Here is a 17,728-nt window from a genome sequence, read left to right as displayed (position 1 = left end):
TAAGTAAGATCACATGAGAGTCTAATGTTCGCTGAAGCCAAAAATGCAACATTTTTTGCAAATAATTATAACTATGCATAAATAGGGTGACCATATAGTTTGTCATCCAAACTAGAACACTGTTAAGTGAAAGAAGATGCTGTTTATACAGGAGGCACAAACTCAGACAGTCCTGGGTAGACAGGGACACGTGATCAACTTACGGAGAAACCATTTTCGTGTAATAGCATAGATGCCCATGACAATATGTGAATAATATACAGGTTGAGGCAATGATAAATTAAATTAAAACTCACTGTTGTCATTCACTGGTTAGGCAAGACTGCTTAGGTGTTGAAGGTGTTCCTAATTTATTTCTAAATTTTCCAGAAGTTAAAAATCATAACTTTTATCATTGTAACTGGAGTTATACGGAATCCTAACATCATGAAAGAGCCACTTGCTTATTCCTTGGAGTAGAAATTCCCTGGAGGAGCTCGTCTCCTGTGTTTCCTCCTCTCCTCTCAGTGAACCCCCCTCTGTGGCTCATCTTCTGTTTCTCTAGGGCTCTGCCCCTTCCTGACTAGAGCCCTGTGTCCATGGCCTTCCTCACTTTGGAACACTCTGAGCCAGGCATTTCTTAGAAAATGCCTTCTTCTTCTTTAAAGCTCTGCCTACAGAAGCCGTCCTTAGGACACCATGGCTACCCACTACCAACAGTTTACTCTCTATTCCATACCGGAAGTTATTTTCTAGAGCAATTATTAAAGTCCAACAGTTCTTGTGTGTTTATTAAGTTATGCTTCTGTCATGATGATGTGATCACTAATCTAGAGCCAGACATCTTGGAATGTGAAGTCAAGTGGGCCTTAGAAAGCATCACTACAAACAAAGCTAGTGGAGGTGATGGAATTCCAGTGGAGCTATTTCAAATCCTGAAAGATGATGCTGTGCAAGTGCTGCACTCAATATGCCAGCAAATTGGGAAAACTCAGCAGTGGCCACAGGACTGGAAAAGGTCAGTTTTCATTCCAATCCCAAAGAAAGGCAATGCCAAAGAATGCTCAAACTACTGCACAATTGCACTCATCTCAGATGCTAGTAAAGTAATGCTCAAAATTCTCCAAGCCAGGCTTCAGCAATACATGAACCATGAACTCCTTGATGTTCAAGCTGGTTGTAGAAAAGGCAGAGGAACCAGAGGTCAAATTGTCAACATCCGCTGGATCACGGAAAAAGCAAGAGAGTTCCAGAAAACATCTATTTCTGCTTTATTGACTATGCCAAAGCCTTTGACTGTGTGGATCACAATAAACTGTGGAAAATTCTGAAAGAGATGGGAATACAGACCACCTGACCTGCCTCTTGAGAAATCTGTATGCAGGTCAGGAAGCAACAGTTAGAACTGGACATGGAACAACAGACTGGTTCCATATAGGAAAAGGAGTACGTCAAGGCTGTATATTGTCACCCTGCTTATTTAACTTATATGAAGAGTACTTCATGAGAAGTGCTGGGCTGGAAGAAACACAAGCTGGAATCAAGATTGCCGGGAGAAATATCAATAACCTCAGATATGCAGATGACACCACCCTTATGGCAGAAAGTGAAGAGGAGCTAAAAAGCCTCTTGATGAAAGTGAAAGTGGAGAGCGAAAAAGTTGGCTTAAAGCTCAACATTCAGAAAATGAAGATCATGGCATCTGGTCCCATCACTTCATGGGAAATAGATGGGGAAACAGTGGAAACAGTGGCAGACTTTATTTTGGGGGGCCCCAAAATCACTGCAGATGGTGACCGCAGCCATGAAATTAAAAGACGCTTACTGCTTGGAAGAAAAGTTATGACCAACATAGATAGTATATTCAAAATATGAGACATTACTTTGCTGACTGAGGTCCGTCTAGTCAAGGCTATGGTTTTTCCAGTGGTCATGTATGGATGTGAGAGTTGGACTGTGAAGAAAGCTGAGCGCCGAAGAACTGATGCTTTTGAACTGTGGTGTTGGAGAAGACTCTTGAGAGTGCCTTGGACTGCAAGGAGATCCAACTAGTCCATTCTGAAGGAGATCAACCCTGGGATTTCTTTGGAAGGAAGGATGCTGAAGCTCCAGTACTTTGGCCACCTCATGTGAAGAGTTGACTCATTGGAAAAGACTGATGCTGGGAGGGATTGGGGGCAGAAAGAGAAGGGGATAACTGAGGATGAAATGGCTGGATGGCATCATGGACTCGATGGAGGTGAGTCTAAGTGAACTCCAGGAGATGGTGATGCACAGGGAGGCCTGGCATGCTGCGATTCATGGGGTCACAAAGAGTCGGACACAACTGAGCGACTGAACTGAACTGAACTGAACTGCTCCAATCACATTGTAAGCAGAGGTCAACAAACCTATTTCTGTTAGGCAGATAATTAATATTTTAGGTTTTGCTGTGTTTTCCACTGTACCATCATAGCAGGAAGGCAGCAATAGATATACATCAATCAATGGGTATGGCTGTGTTCCAATAAAACTTTATTCAAAAAAACAGGCTTTGGCCTGCATTTGACTCATTGGTCATACTTTATTAATCCTTCTAGGGCCATTAACTTATATTCAGTCTTCACTCCCATAGCCTCAGAGCCCAGCTTTCAATATTACCCAAATCCTGGAAGGTAGATAGTGTTATTTACATTGTATAGATATGCAAAATAAGGCTCAGCAAGGCATACTTCACCCAAACACACATAAATGTTGTATTAACTTTCTAGGGCTTCTATAGCAATGCAGCACAAGTTGCAAAACTGCTTGAAACAATAGGGATTTAATCTCTCACAGCTGTGAAGGCTGCAAGTCCAAAATCCAGGGGTCAGTAGGCCAAACCTCCTCCCAGGTCTGCAGAGGAGAATCCTTCCTGCATCCACCAGCTTCCGGTGGCTCCCTGTGTTTCTGGGTCTGGCGCTGCCTCACCCTCTCCTCTGTCTGCTTCCACATGGCCTTCCTCCCTGTGCATCTGAGCCTTTCTCCTCTTATAAGGACAAAAGTCATTGGACTTAGAACCCATCCTATTACAACATGATCTATTTCATCTAATATCATCTGTAAAGATCCAATTCCAAATGCAGTCATATTTTGAGGTTCTGAGTAGACCTGAACTTTGGGGAAAAGCAGTTTTAAACTCATGACCTCTGTCAAATGGTACAGCAAGGATTTGCACCTGACCTTATTTCAATGATTTTTCCACCTGGAAGTTATAGTCTTAGCTACTAAGTTAAACTAGCAGTTATCAGTGATGTTGAATTTTAGACATCTTTCAAGAAATAATGGTTTGAGGGCCTCAGTGGAAAAGAGAGCTTAGAATTTTACCTGAGAGGAGCTTGGTCTCAGCCATCTCTTCTGACTTAAGTCCTGAACGTAGGGTTAGTGTTGACCTGACAGGTATTTGATACATGTCTTATGAATAAAGATTTAAGACAGTTTCCTGTAGATTTCACTGGCTGGGCAAGGGGCATCTCAGGAGAAGTTTCACTGTCTCTCTAGTCAACATCTCTGGGTGCCAAGCTCATAAGATGAGATTTTTCCCAGTACTTGTCCAAAGCATGCTTTGTCCCTTAGGGAAATGGGCAGTTTCATCGCTGTCCAAACAGATTTGGGAAATGCCAGGCCAAACCAAGCAAAACAAATTTTGTTACTGCAGTAAATAACTTGCTTCTTAGCACCTTTTATTTGTTAAGGAACCTTGTGAGTTTCTAAGGAGGAAGTTAAAGTTGCTCACTCTTTGCGACTCCATGGACTATACAGTCCATGGAATTCTCCAGGCCAGAATTACTGCAGTGGGTAGCCTTTCCCTTCTCCAGGGGACCTTCGCAACTCAGGTATCGAACCCAGGTCTTCCGCCTTGCAGGCAGATTCTTTACCAGCTGAGCTACCAGGGAAATCTTCTAAGGAGGAGGTATTATACATATTTTTTCTATGTTTATTGGTTATTTTTTGTACAGTATCTTCAGGAACTAATCGTATGTGCCACTCACCTTGGCACGTCTGCCTTGGGCATTTATTTGCTTACTTAAGTGCATGTAACTCTGATTTTCTGGAGGCAAATATGAAGAAATGTATTTCTCTTAGATTTGAACCCCTTGATAACGGAGGGGATCCCTGACAGAGGGGACACATCGATGGGTATACCATGGCATCGACTAATTCATTGGTCAATTCAGTCTCTCCTTTATTCATTTATTCACTCGCTGATTTCATACTCACTTATCAAAGAGCAGGCAAGAAGTTGTAAACATAAAGATGCTTGAGACCAGACTTCTTATCATTAAATCATTTAGATAATACACATCAATCACCATTTCCCAAAGTAATTCTAATAAATGGAAACCGCTAGTAATGGACTAGTGGAACTGTGTGCTCCTTGCCCCGAAAGTTACAGTCGAAGCTCTAATCCTGAGCACCTAAGAATGTGATTGTATTTGGAGATAGGACCTTTGAAGAGGTAATTAAGGTCAAATAAGGTCTTAAGGGTGGGGAGCCTAAACCAACAGGAACAATGTCCTTGTAAGCAGAGGAGAGATAGCAGGGATGGGCCTGCTCAGAGATCAGGCCACATGAGGACACAGCGAGAAGGTGGCCAAGGAGAGAGGCCTCAGGAAAAATCAGTCCTGCCAACACCTTGATTGTGGATTTCTAGCCTCCGGGACTGTGAGAAAATAAATTTCTGCTGTTTAAGCCACCCAGCCTGTGGTATTTTGTTACAGCAGCTCTCTCAGATGAAAAGCACACTGTTAATTGCTCATTAGGCCCCTACCTTTGAGAACTTCATTTAACTAGTTCTAATGTCTACTGAGGGTTCCTCATTCCTTTACTGACATCTTAGAAGGATTTCAACAGCTTGACTGTCCACCATGTGAGGACATGGACCTTGTTGTGTCTTCACATGGACAGGCAGGCATCAGACAGAATGGATGCGCCACCTGCATTTCTTCTCCCCTCTGAACATCAATCACGGAGAAATGGCCTAAAACATTCCTCGCAGGAAAAGAGAAAAAAGGAGGACTAGAAAGTATGAGGCACACAGCTAGATGCTCCAAATATGCCTTCTAATTTAACATCCCTCTTCTATTTTGAGGTGAGTATCTTTACTCCTCTTCCTAGGGGAAGAAACAGAGATCCAAAGAGGATAATGGATTTGCCAAGATCATGAAATTACTGATAGAGTCAGAATTCAAACTCATATATTTTTCCCTCCTGAATATATGCTGGTCTAAGGGAAATAAGGCTAATTTTTTTAAACGAAGAAAAGATGCTGACTAGAGTATTTTCATCAATTGCTTAATTAGAAGAAAGGGGAAATCTGGCTAGGCAGTAGCAGTTACCAAAAAAGGACTGAAATTTTAGAACTATGTGTTTATTTCAGTGGCATCCTCATAACCAACATGACTATCAAAAAGCCAGGCCAAATGTTAAGTTGTGCAAATAAAAATAATGATTACAGAGCAAGAGTCAGGCACTGTTCTTGGTTCTTTCTGTGTGTTCTTGATATCGCTATTCAGGAAGGCTAGTGAAAAACCACCAGAATGTCCCAAGGCAGGTGACAAAAATGACCATATTTTGAAATCATGCTACAAGATTGTTGGTTGAATAAAATGGGCAGGTTTACTGCGGAGAAAATTGAAGATGATATGATGGGCATCTCAAGGAACAGAGAGATTTTCAGGTAGAAGGGAAATTTAGATATAGGGATAAAATTAAGTGGTAGCGAAACTTCCATTACTGAGATTATGCAAACGGATGTGTCCAAATAGAAACAATACCCCCCTTCATTCAATGGGAGATCAACTAATTAAACTACTAAATTTTTTAAACTTGAATATTTTAGGGTTTTTAAGCACTTATAAATGTCATCATCCTTATCTTCTTTATTAACAAAGTAAGACTTGGAGGGAAAATTTAAAAACTTAAAACCAAAACAAACAAACAGAAAAAAACTAGATGCCTTCCAGAACTATAAAAAGAATTAGACAGGAGAGAAACATCAAATTTTTTCCAACACCATTGCTAAGAAAAATTGTTGCTCAGTTTGAACTCTTCTCTATATTAAGTTTTTTAAATAAATATATTGACAAAATTCAGTCTCAAGTATTGAAAGCCAATAACATCAACAGTTTTGAAAAGATTGTCTATTTCTGCCTTTATCAGCAAGGGGAGCTCATCCTTGATGCTTATCATTGGGCCAAGCATTGAGCAGGAGCTTCTCACAGTAGGCTGTGGTGGAGTGGTTTTCTTATCTGGGATCGGTGTTTCTTGAGAAGTACCTACAGAGGCTAAGAAGTGAATGCATGATGATAGCGAGCATCATTAGAGGAATTAGAGTAGATAATCCATTTGCTAACAGCAGAGAAGTGCAGTTATGTGATAAGATGGACTATCCAGAGGCCAAAATGACAAATTAAAGATTCGCCGTGGTGTGGTGCCTCTGGAGGGGGATTTCAGATACACTGCACAGCAGGACCGCAGAGGGTGGGTCAAGGAAGACTGGAAGACCCAGAAAACCTAGGCTGTTGTGTGTGTCGGGGCGGGGGCGGGGGGGGTGGTGGATCAAAATTATCTTTAAAAACCACATCGTTGTGGCTATGAACACTTGATCAGTACATGAGAAAGATACGGTGGAGGGGAGGAAATGCATGCCGAGGCTGTTCCGTCCTGTTCAGAACACCATGGGTGTTCTGATAATACTAATGATCCACGAAGAACATGGGGAGCGGGGATGATGACGATTAAGGCAAACCGTGGAGACACAGGGCTGGCGAGGATGGCAGAGACGAGGGAGCGGGAGAGGCAGGATGAGTCACGGGCCGAGGTACCTGGGCTGGAGCGCGGCGGTGCTCACGCCGGCCAGGGGCGGGGGTAGGGGGCGCGCGGGCCCGGGCCCGGGAGTGGGCGGGTGGGCGCCGTGGGCGGAGCGGCTCGGGGCCGAGCGGCTGGCGGCGGTGTCTGCGAGCTCAGCAGCATCACCGGAGCCGAGCCGCGGAGACTCCGCCTAAGTGCCACCCAAACTCTCCTCCCGCACCGCGGACGCACGGAGGCGGTCGAGCAGGAGCATCCTCGCCGAGCCCCGAGCATCCTCGGCCCCGTGCGCTCCCGCCCCCGCCCGGGAAGGCTGGGCTGCGGGAGGCGGCCGGGCGCCCGCGCCTCGCCAGGGCCACCAAAACAAAGGCGGCCGCCTCCGGGGCCGGGCGCCGGCGGAGGAGCATGACAGCCCGGGCTCGCCCGCTGCCCAGTCCCGCGGCCGGGAGGGCGCCGCGGTGAGCCGAGCCGGGACGCGGCCGCCGCCGGGCGTGGATCCGAAGGTGCGCTCGCGCCGAACCCAGGCCGCCGAGGAGGGGCGGGCCAGGCCGCGAAGATGTCCTCGGCCGTGGGGCCCCGGGGTCCCCGCCCGCCCACCGTGCCTCCCCCGATGCCCGAGCTGCCCGACCTGAGCCACCTGACCGAGGAGGAGAGGAACATCATCCTGGCGGTGATGGACCGGCAGAAGGAGGAAGAGGAGAAGGAAGAAGCCATGCTCAAGTAAGCCGGCCGGCCGGGCCCGCCGAGCCTCCCCCCCGCGGGCCGTTCCCCCGCTGCCGCCCGGTCCTCCCGGCTGGGGGTGGGGGCGGGGCGGGCCGGGTGCTGGGTGCGGGCGGAGGCGCCTGCCTGGGGGCGCGGGCCCGAGAGGCCGGTGCAAGGAGGCGGGTGGGGGTGCGGGACAGGTGTCAGGAGAGGATGCGCTGAGCCCTGAGCCAAGGAACCTGGGGAGACGATGGCTGGGGACCGAGGTGCAGGAGAGGACTGGGTGCGCGGGGGCCACCCGGGGGTGGGGTGTGCGGAAGCTCAGAAGAGCAGATGTCGCCCGAGTAGAAGGAAGGGGCCCCGGAGCCGGAGCAGAGGAGGGGCAGGCGCTGAACAGGCAGGAAGGCGAGGTGGGGAAGAGCTGCCAGAATAGCTCTTCTTGCCTTGGAGTTGTTGAGCAGGTTGGGGTTACCCCAGCCAAGGGTGCCAGCATTGATGCAAGAAAGATGCTTATTTTGAGTGTTCATTTTGCTACTCATTCATCTCGCAGCCCGAGGTTGGGTCTTTTTTTTTTTTTTTTTTTTTCTAAGGCAGTTGCCATCTTTGGTAACCTGCCTCCCCAGCTTCTGTTTAACCTTTGATTCAGGGTCTGCTACACAGAAGACCTGTGTGAAGACATTTTCTTCCCCATATATAATGCCATTGGCAATGCAAAGTTTTTAACAATGAGAGAAGCTGATGGGTACCCTGGCCTGAATAAAATACAGGTTCCTCCTTACTGGTTTCCAAGGGAGCGCCAGGGCCTGCTCCTTCCTGGTGCAAGCCTTACAATAGAGGACTGAATCTTTGCACACATCGGCCCTTCTTTAAATCCCATCAGCCAACCCTGCGAGGGACCTCTGTACAGTGCCCCTTTTAGCTGGGTCTGGGGAGGGGACAGACTGGTGGCTGGTGATGTAGGCATGGGCGACCCTGTCCCGCCACCTGCCTTAGTCTCAGGCCAACCCGCCCTGGGGTGCTGGCTTTCCTGCAAGTGCTTCCCACCACTGATGATGAGGGGAGTTGGAGGGGACTTCCCATAGAGGGGTCTCCAAGTATCGGGCAAAGTTTTCAACTTGGCAGTGAGGGGGTTCAGAGCCCCGATGGAGATGAGCTCCTTGGAGCCCCAAGTTAAGGCCAGAAGGTGTGTCCGGGGGCAGAAGATTTGTGTGAAGAGCCAAAAGGGAGCCTGTTGCATCTGGAGTTAGTGAAGAGAGAAGGAGGGATGGCAAAAGGGTGATACCCACCTGAGCTGAGGGCAGCCAGGGACGCTACCCCGCCCACCCCCGGAAAGGCCTCCAAAAGAGAAGATGCTGCCACAGGAGGGGGGTTTTCCTCCTTCTGCCTGGGTGCAGCAGCGGCTGGCAGGAAAGAGCTGGAGGGAGCTGTGTCCCCGACCTGCTGGGTCTCCACCAGCACAGCTGCAGCCCATATCGGGGAGGGGGTGCACTGAGGACAGCTGTTGGGGCCGATCAGCACACAGGGAGGAACTCAGTCATCCCTGCCCTTTTATGGTAGACCCGGAGAGGAGCCATTAACTCGGAAGGCCAGAGTTGGCCTGGTTCTGTGAAGAGCAGCAGGTTTCTAAATTCCCTGTCCCTTCTTACCCAAAACAAAACACCAAGACTTTAAGCCTCCTCCCTGCTTGAGGGAGGCAGAACCTCCTTAATCTGCTGCCTGTCCCTGGCGCTGCAGGCTTCCCCTCTTCTGAGACTGGAAGTAATGGATGGTGTCTGCTGGTGCTGCTGTCTGTCTGTCTGGTTGTCAGTCCGTCTGTCCTCCCCGGCCGCCGCCCCTGCCACCTGTCCCAGACATCTCTCCTGCCGGACAGGACGCACCGTTTGGCTCCCATTTCTTTGGTGTTCGCTGCACACAGCAGGTGGACGGAGGCCTCCAGCCGCCGATGGAAAACATGGGAGGCTGCCTGACGGGGTCCGACCGGGAAGGGAGGTGCAGGGCACGCGGGTGGGCGTCACGCCTCTTCATTGGCTGTTTCAGGGCTGACAGAGAGTGAGGGATTCTAGTGGGGAGGGTGCATCCTGGTAGTGATCAGATCCTACCGGCTTCTATGGACAAATAAAAATGAAAGATGCTGTCCAGCTGCTCACGTGGAAAGCATCGTTCCCGCTGCTGTGCCCGCGACTGCTCTCCCGCACACAGCGCTCCTTTATTGCAGATTCACGAAACGTGACAGGGTGTGATGCCGTCACACCACAGCCTCCGTAACCCCGGGGCCTGAGCACTAACTCTGTCAATCAGCCTAATGTCTTGGCCTTCCTTGCCCTGGCAGATTGGGCATGCTTTGGAATCCCAGTTTGCTGCGATGTAAGTCTGCCCTGTTATCAGCTCATTGGTGGAACAGAGCTGTACTTTTTTTCTAGAGGGCACTTTATGTCTTAAAAACAAGATCCTTCGGGGGATTCAGACGACACAACTATGTGGGAACGTAATGACACACAGTCATGGGTGGTGGCCCTTTCTAAACTTTGCATAGAGATAGGTTGGAAAAAAGCAGGAGGCTTTTCACAAGGTTTTGAAATAGTTGTTAAATCAGAGACAAGTTTTTGTGATAATGCGTGGTCATCACAGCACATATCTAAGAAACTGCTCTCACAACAGGTCCTACAAAGCTAAACTCCTGGTAACGGAACATTTAGACATAAAATTCACTTTAGTCATTACTGTAGAGTCATCCCCTTGGGCTCCCTACCTACTGTGTGTGCTCGCTGTTCACAGTTTGTAAAATCAGATGTCAGCAGAGAGAAGAGAGAAAACGGATGGGCGAATATGCCAAAGAAATGTTATACGATATCAATTACAATATATTCATGCAGTTTCATGAGCCTTGATTTTATATTACTGCTTGAATTTTGTCTTGATAATGTCTTTAAATTTTAATAAATAGAAAAGAATAATGAAGCTAATTTCACCTTAAGATTTCAGAAGAGAAATTCTTTGAAATTTGTAAATAATTTGTCATGAAAATAATTTGTTTTGTTGGCAAGGTACACTACTTTTAGACACCATTGCCATATAGTAATTGCTAGATATGGTTTACTCCTGAAAATAATTTCTAATGGTTTGATTTATTTCCCTGCAAATATAAGGTCTTTCTTAATCTTAGGGTTTCGAGGTGTGTTGGTATGGGTATGACTATGTGTTCTAGAATTTTTTGGAACCTAACTTCCTCAATGAATACTCCTTGAGGTAACTGTCACCAGACACCAGGAGCCAATATATTACATGCGTTGAAAACTGTGTTATCCTGGGACCTAAATCAAAGAAGATCTTATCAGATCTAAAATCTTATTCCCTTTTTATAAAAGCTTCGTAGAGAAAAGAGCTACAGAGTAGCAAGACAAGAGAAAAAAATATAGAAGCGGAAAATGAAAGTGATTGCTAGAGGCAGGGAGTTGAGAATTGTGTCAGAATATTTAATAGAACTACTAACATTTATTGAGCATTTACCTCATATTGGCCATTATCCTAAGTGGTTATTGAAGCAAATCCCAAAGAGTTGAACTGTGTTCAAGTTCGATATGTGTGTATTTGGATTCTCCCAAAGAGCTTGTGTAGAAGGTAGTCATGTCATCCCTAGATCCTTGCCCTGCCCTTAGAGGGTTCCTGTGGTACCTTGAATCCCCTCACAAAACATAGCCCAACCAGGTCCAGACCTTTTATGCTAAGTCTGAGCACAGTTCCTACATGCCACTCTGCCCTTCTACTAAGAAGATAAACCCGAATTTCATCCACCTCTTCTTTAAGTTCATTCCTGTTCTTCTTTCAGTGTCAGAGAAGGAGTTTGGCAGAAAGTTAGGCTGATTCAGAGGATGAGCTGCTGATTATAGGAGAACCAGGAGCTTCACCCATGCTCTTAATAGGGTCTCCCAGTGGAGTGAGGGCAAGGGAATTATCTCCAATTTTAAGGTTATAAAAAGCATAATGGAAAGTCCATTAAAGTTGGGTCAAGCATTTGGGGGTTCAGGTTTTAGTTCTGCCACTTACATTGTATAAATGTGGGCAAGAAAATTCAGTTGGGATTCTAGGAGGCTCTGTCTTTCTTACAAAACCTGCAATTCAGGGTGTGAATTGATTTATAAAGGATATTGAGTTTGGACTTCTCCATCTCTCTTAACAGAGAACCTCGCACCCACTAACTCTTCAAACCTCCGTAACACCTACTCCCTTTATGAGAGGAGAGACAAAAGAGGGGGTAGAACCCTTGTACCTTCAGCTTTTTTTTCCTCCTTTTTCTCCTCCAATCACTTATAATATTGTGATTCAGAATTCATCCAGCAGTCTCAATTGGCAACTGGGAAATGAAGGAATGTAGCAGAGGGCTTCTGGAGTGGAGTGAGGGCAGAGTCCCCAAGAAGGCAGATATCATCTTTTCATGGACATTTGCATAGATTTTTGTATATTACACCCCAGAAGACTCTTTCATGTTGCTGAGGCAGGGGTGCATAAGGGGGAAAGTAAATATTAATTTAAGAATGCTGCTAAAGCATGAGCAGGTGTCTACTCGGCCCAGGGTTCTGTGTTAAGTAGAAAAGTCTGGGGGATAAAATGCACCCTTTCACCCAGAGTCTAGTCTCCTTCACATTCCTAATTGGGTAGGGTTAAATTTAGGGAAGATTGTCCCTGAATTATTGTAGTTTTCTGATTCAACAAAAACCTATGTTAGTAAATATGCATACCTAGTACTAGGTCCCAAAATGCTTCTGGAGAAAATTCAGAAAAGAAAATCCTAAAAAAGTGAAAGTGAGGCATTATCCAAGAGAAGAGAGGGTAAGAAGCATAACACTTAGTTCACATTTTTGCCAACCTGTCTTGCCTCTCCTTTCCCTCTGAGTATTCTCTCTTCACCAGAAGTGAGGGGTACCACTGCTGAAGTAGATTCCTAAATCTGCAGTAGAATGTGGAAACCAGTGGGGACTGCAGGCACCCCTGCTGACTTGAATAGAAACATAGCATCTTAGGAGTGTTACTTGCTCAACTGGTTAGATGAGAAGAAAGGTTTGAGTTCAACCTATGCAGAAAGAGTGAGGTTCTTGCCAGGATATCTATCAAATAGCAATGTCTGCAATAATATTATTGCCCTCTAACATCTGTAATATGCTGATGAGATTACTGTACCATGGCTTGTAAAGCCTGTTGTATTACATTTCACTTATCTTTATGGACTGTTTTATATTTTTAAGCAGCTTTCTACATGTTGTTCTATGATAGGAGCTGGATATTTTAGAACTTGTCCTGGGAGTTGAATTAAGTTGGCCTGAGGCATATGACAATGAAAGTAATAGAACCCAGAACCCACATACATGGACTCCAAATCTTTAGTGTTCTTAAACGTCTTTTCAAAACTGCACCAAGCTGTGGGTATCAGGGTTAGTTTCCCTCTTCTGTCGGGGAAGGAACTTAACCTTTGGTCATTTGGCTGCATACATTACATATTTTACTCTGCCCCACGCTCATCTCCTGAGAGGGCTATTCTGTGAGTATTCTATTGTTACTAGTTTCTTTTAGTGAAATTTCTAGAACTAACTTGGTTTCTTCCAAACTGTTGCCTTATGATATTTGATCCTAGATCCAGAGAATAAACCTAAAAGGAGCAAAAAGATGTCATGTGAACAGTGACATTTTCCAGCCTTTTCTGAGGACCCCAATCACACTACAGGCTCTGGATCTGGCCCACCTCATGTGCATCTGGGTTCTCTAATCTGGCTCATTTGCTCACAGAGTTCTCGAATCCCTTTGCACTTTCCCATCGTGAGGTTCTCTCTTCTCTCTACTATTGTTATAAATTTTATGTGTTAGGTAGGTTATTTCTAACAAGATATCATGTGATAATAAATTCACCAAATAAGACCACTTTGTCTGGTGTTAGGGTTGCATCAGGCATTGGGCTGTTGGGTAGAGTAAAGAGAAAATCTTTTGCTTTAGCCAGATGTTGGCTAGGTCCTACCACTTCAAAACTGCCACGGCCAGAAAGGAAGGTGAGCATGAGAGAGTGGGACAGAGCAGTGGACTACATTCAGCTCAACACTGTCATATTCCGTAGGTGTAAACATCAATAAGTTAACCCATCTGTGCCCTGATTTCTTCTGTGTAAAGTCAAATTGCTAATGTCTGCCTTTTTAATTTATGAGGCTTTAACATGATGGTACAGGCACCCTTAAACTTCCAATTGCTGTACCAAGAAAGGTGGTATTATTAACTTTACTGTGTAAAACTACAGAAGATTCCCAGGAGCACCTTTTCCTGTGATGGCTGCAGCTTCTAGAGGTCCTGCTGAGATTGGTCCTTGTGGAAAAATCCATCCATCATGTTGTGCTAGCTGGGTGGTGTGACCAGGGCTACAGCCTCCAGGGTGCGAATTTGGCAAAGAGATCAAAGGTAAAATGAGTCCAGGGTTTGACCTGAGGTTATTTTTACCTTCCTTCTTTCTCATTAAATGGCTCATAAATGTCTTTGCAGGAAAAGCAATGTGGGAAAAGTGATAAAGTTTGAAATGACTAAAAGGCAACCCCAATCCAAAAATGAGAAGAGAAATTAGCTTAGGGTCATTCCATCATCTTTGCTAGAAAAGAATTGGAGAAACAGACAGATGATTTTAGTGTCAAAAGATTTAATTAATTATTCACTGTAAATTAGAATATGGGGCCATATACTTGCCAAGCAGAAGTTCCTATTTCATGTCAGTTAAGTGTTGGGTACAGAATAGATTTAAATATGGTATGTTTAAATTGAAGAATTTTTTAAGATTCTGTGGTGGATGTCTTGGGTTTTCTGTATTTAATTTCTTATGCTTTTATATCAGGCTTATGTACATGTATTATGATCTAAGTAAGTGTTCTTTGGATGATGAGAGGGGAATATATTGCAGAAATGACATTAATTTTTAAAAATTTGTTTTGGTGAAGTACAGTGTTGTGTTAGTTTTTGCCATAGAGCAAAGGGATATGTTTATATCAGTAACAGCAAAGTTATTTATATACGTATTATTTAGTATATTCTTCTCCATTATGGTTTATTGCAAGATATTGTATCGTTTCCTGTGCTGTACAGTAGGACCTTGTTGTCCATCCATACTGTATATAATCCTATATATAGTAGTTTGCATATGCTAATCCCAAATTCCTAATCCATCCCTCTCCCGCTCCCCACCACAAATCTGTTCTCTGTGTTTGTGAGTGTGTTTGTGTCTTGTAGATATGTTCATTTGTGTTGGATTTCAGATTCCGCATATGAGTGATACCATGTGGTACTTCTCTTTCTCTTCCTGATTTACTTCACTTAGTCTGACTAGGCCTATCCATGTTGCTGCGAATGGCATTGTTTCATTCTTCATGGCTGAGTAATATTCCACTGTATATATGTACCACAACTTCTTTATCCATTCCTCTGATGATGGGCATTTAGGTTCCTTCTGTGTTCTGGGTATTGTGAGTAATGCTGTAGTGAATATTCAGATGCATATATCTTTTCAAATTATGGTCTTCTCTCGGTATTTGTGGGGCTTCTCTTGTGGCTCAGTGGTAAAGAATCAGCTTGCAATTTAGGAGAAGCAGATTCAATTCCTGGGTGGGGAGAGTCCCTGAAGAACAAAATGATGACCCACTCCAGTATTGGTGCCAGGAGAATCCCACAGACATAAAACCCTGGCAGGCTACAGTCCATGGGTCACAAAGAGTTGGACACTACTGATCTGAGCACACATGCACTAGATATGTGCCCAGGAGTGGGGTTGCTGGGTCATATGGTGATTCTATGTTTAGTTTTTTGAGAAATCTCCATACTGTTCTCTAGAGTGGCTACACCAATTTACATTGCCACCAACAGTGCCGGAGAGTCCCATTTTTCCCTGCATCTTCTCCCACATTTATCATTTTTAGACCTTTTAATGATACCCATTCTGACCAGTGCTAGGAGATAACCTCATTGTAGCCTTGATTTGCATTTCTGTGATAATTCATGATACTGAGCATCTTTCCACGTGCCTATTGGACATTTACATGTCTTCTTTGGAGAAATGTCTATTTAGGTCTGCGGAATTAGCTTTAGATATTCTGTAATCTGTTGCTAACTTGTGAAAACTTTTCATACACATGAACATTTATTTAACTATAAAATAAAATATTAAAAAGGAAAGTAGTTATATATGTTGGCTTGCCCAGAACAGTATCCATTGATGCCAGTTTCACCTATAATTAGAGCTAGTACCTCTTTCTCTCAATTTTGAATTTCAATCTGAATGATAACTTAAATTATGTCCCTCTTTATAGATTTTGCTTTCCCTGAACCAAATTATTCATTTAGAACTTCAGAAAGTCAAGTAATTAATGGTCATAAAATATAGAAGTTAGTAATTATCAATAAGTAACACAGCAAGGTGTAGACGTAGAATCTTGAAAATCATTGTTTGGTAAATGGAAAAGCATCTGCTGAGAATCACGTATTATGTTTTATAGATTCTCAGTGAAATGCTACGTTTAATGGCAAAGGTGAATTTAAAAGTTCAAAACACTTTTCAAATAACAGTAACTAGGAATGCAACTATATGCAGGACTCTCTCTATGAAGATTTTTTCTTTGGGACTTGCAAAGGAGCAGCCTATGGTTTAGAGAAGATATTTAACTAGATTTTAGGAAGAAATATACTGATAATTCCTCTGTATTATATATAGTAAAACAAGATAATTTTATAGAAAGTAATTTCATGAAATTTGAAAGCAAATGCTTAATTAGATATGGAAACATGTATAATATCACATAAGAAATGAATCACCAGTCCAGGTTGGATACAGGATCCTTGGGGCTGGTGCACTGGGATGACCTGGAGGGATGATATGGGGAGGGAGGTGGGAGGCAGGTTCAGGGTGGGGAACACATGTACACCTGTGGTGGATTCATGTTGATGTGTGGCAGAACCAATACAATATTGTAAGGTAATTAGCCTCCAGTTAAAATAAATTAATTTAAATTAAAAAAATAAAGAACCATAATGAACCAAACATATATGTTTATCTAATATAAAGTATAACACTGTGCTGATGATTTCCATATTATTTAGTATCGTATTTTCTGTATTTCCCATAATTATGCCAGATACTTATCCTCTATTTTTGTCCAGCAGCACTCAGTTGTGTCCAACTCTTTGTCACCCCATGGACTATACAGTCCATGATATTCTCCAGGCCAGAATACTGGAGAGGGTAACCTTTCCCTTCTCCAGGGGATCTTCCCAACCCAGGGATTGAACCCAGGTCTCCCTCATTGCAGGCAGATTCTTTACCAGCTAAGCCACAAGGGAAGCCCAGTTATCCCCTGGAAGATGCCATTCAGATAGAGAAGAGATGTGAATTGAAAACCAATTAAGGTATCTGTGCTGTCTTGTAAGTGTCTTACCAGCTTAGCTCTTTTTTCATAGACTTTGATTCATGATCTGTATATTCACAAATGAGGACTAGTGTAGTAGTGGTTATTGATGGGGTTTTTTTGTCTGTATTTGTTAAACTTTATGTAGTCTATTTAATTAGTTCCAACTTATGTTCCTGCATCTAAAGCATTCTTGATTGATATTTGAACAGTGTTCTTAATCTCAAGCATATCAAGTTATTTCATTTATTTATTTTTTACGCATAACTTTACTTATTTTAATTGGAGGCTAATTACTTTACAACATTGTATTGGTTTTGCCATACATCAACATGAATCCTGCATGGGTGTGCACTGGGATCAAGTTGTTTTAAAGTTGTAAGTGATGAGTGCACCAGAGTCACGTGACACATTTTCCTTGTTTAAACATAGCTCTTAACACACAAGGAGGAGCTCTTTGTTCTGTTTTCAACTTAGGGGGTTTCTATTTTAGAAAAAAATAGATGGTATATGAAACATCTAAGGAATTCATAAATCAATGTATCAGGTCTTTTTAAATATGGAGTATTATCCCAGGTAGTTCAGACCGTAAAGAATCTGCCTGCAATGCAGGAGACCTGGGTTTGACCACTGGGTTGGGAAGATCCCCTGGAGAAGGGTATGGCAACCCACTCCTGTATTCTTGCCTGAGAATTCCATGGGAAGAGGAGCCTGGCAGGACTCCTTTGGGGTCACACAAAGAGGGACATGACTAAGCGACTAACACACTCACACGGATCCACGTTCAGAAGTTCTATCCAGGT

The 17,728-nt window shown here is 44.0% G+C and overlaps 1 protein-coding gene across 15 annotated transcripts in view; it reads left to right on the top strand.

Annotated features, from left to right (window-relative positions):
• The first annotated feature begins 6,964 nt into the window (after nucleotides 1-6,964).
• RIMS1 (regulating synaptic membrane exocytosis 1) overlaps nucleotides 6,965-17,728 on the top strand; it is a 599,063-nt gene continuing 588,299 nt past the window's right edge. For all 15 annotated transcript variants that reach the window (XM_060393556.1, XM_060393561.1, XM_060393554.1 and 12 more), the window contains exon 1: nucleotides 6,965-7,527. In XM_060393556.1, the coding sequence (XP_060249539.1) occupies nucleotides 7,364-7,527 (164 nt within the window). In that variant the 5' untranslated portion in view covers nucleotides 6,965-7,363. The remainder of the gene's footprint in view (nucleotides 7,528-17,728) is intronic.

Source organism: Ovis aries, chromosome 9, assembly GCF_016772045.2.
Source record: "Ovis aries strain OAR_USU_Benz2616 breed Rambouillet chromosome 9, ARS-UI_Ramb_v3.0, whole genome shotgun sequence".
Lineage (NCBI taxonomy): Eukaryota > Metazoa > Chordata > Mammalia > Artiodactyla > Bovidae > Ovis > Ovis aries.
Note: the sequence above shows the minus strand (reverse complement) of the source record. Positions and strands in the feature narration are given on the sequence as shown.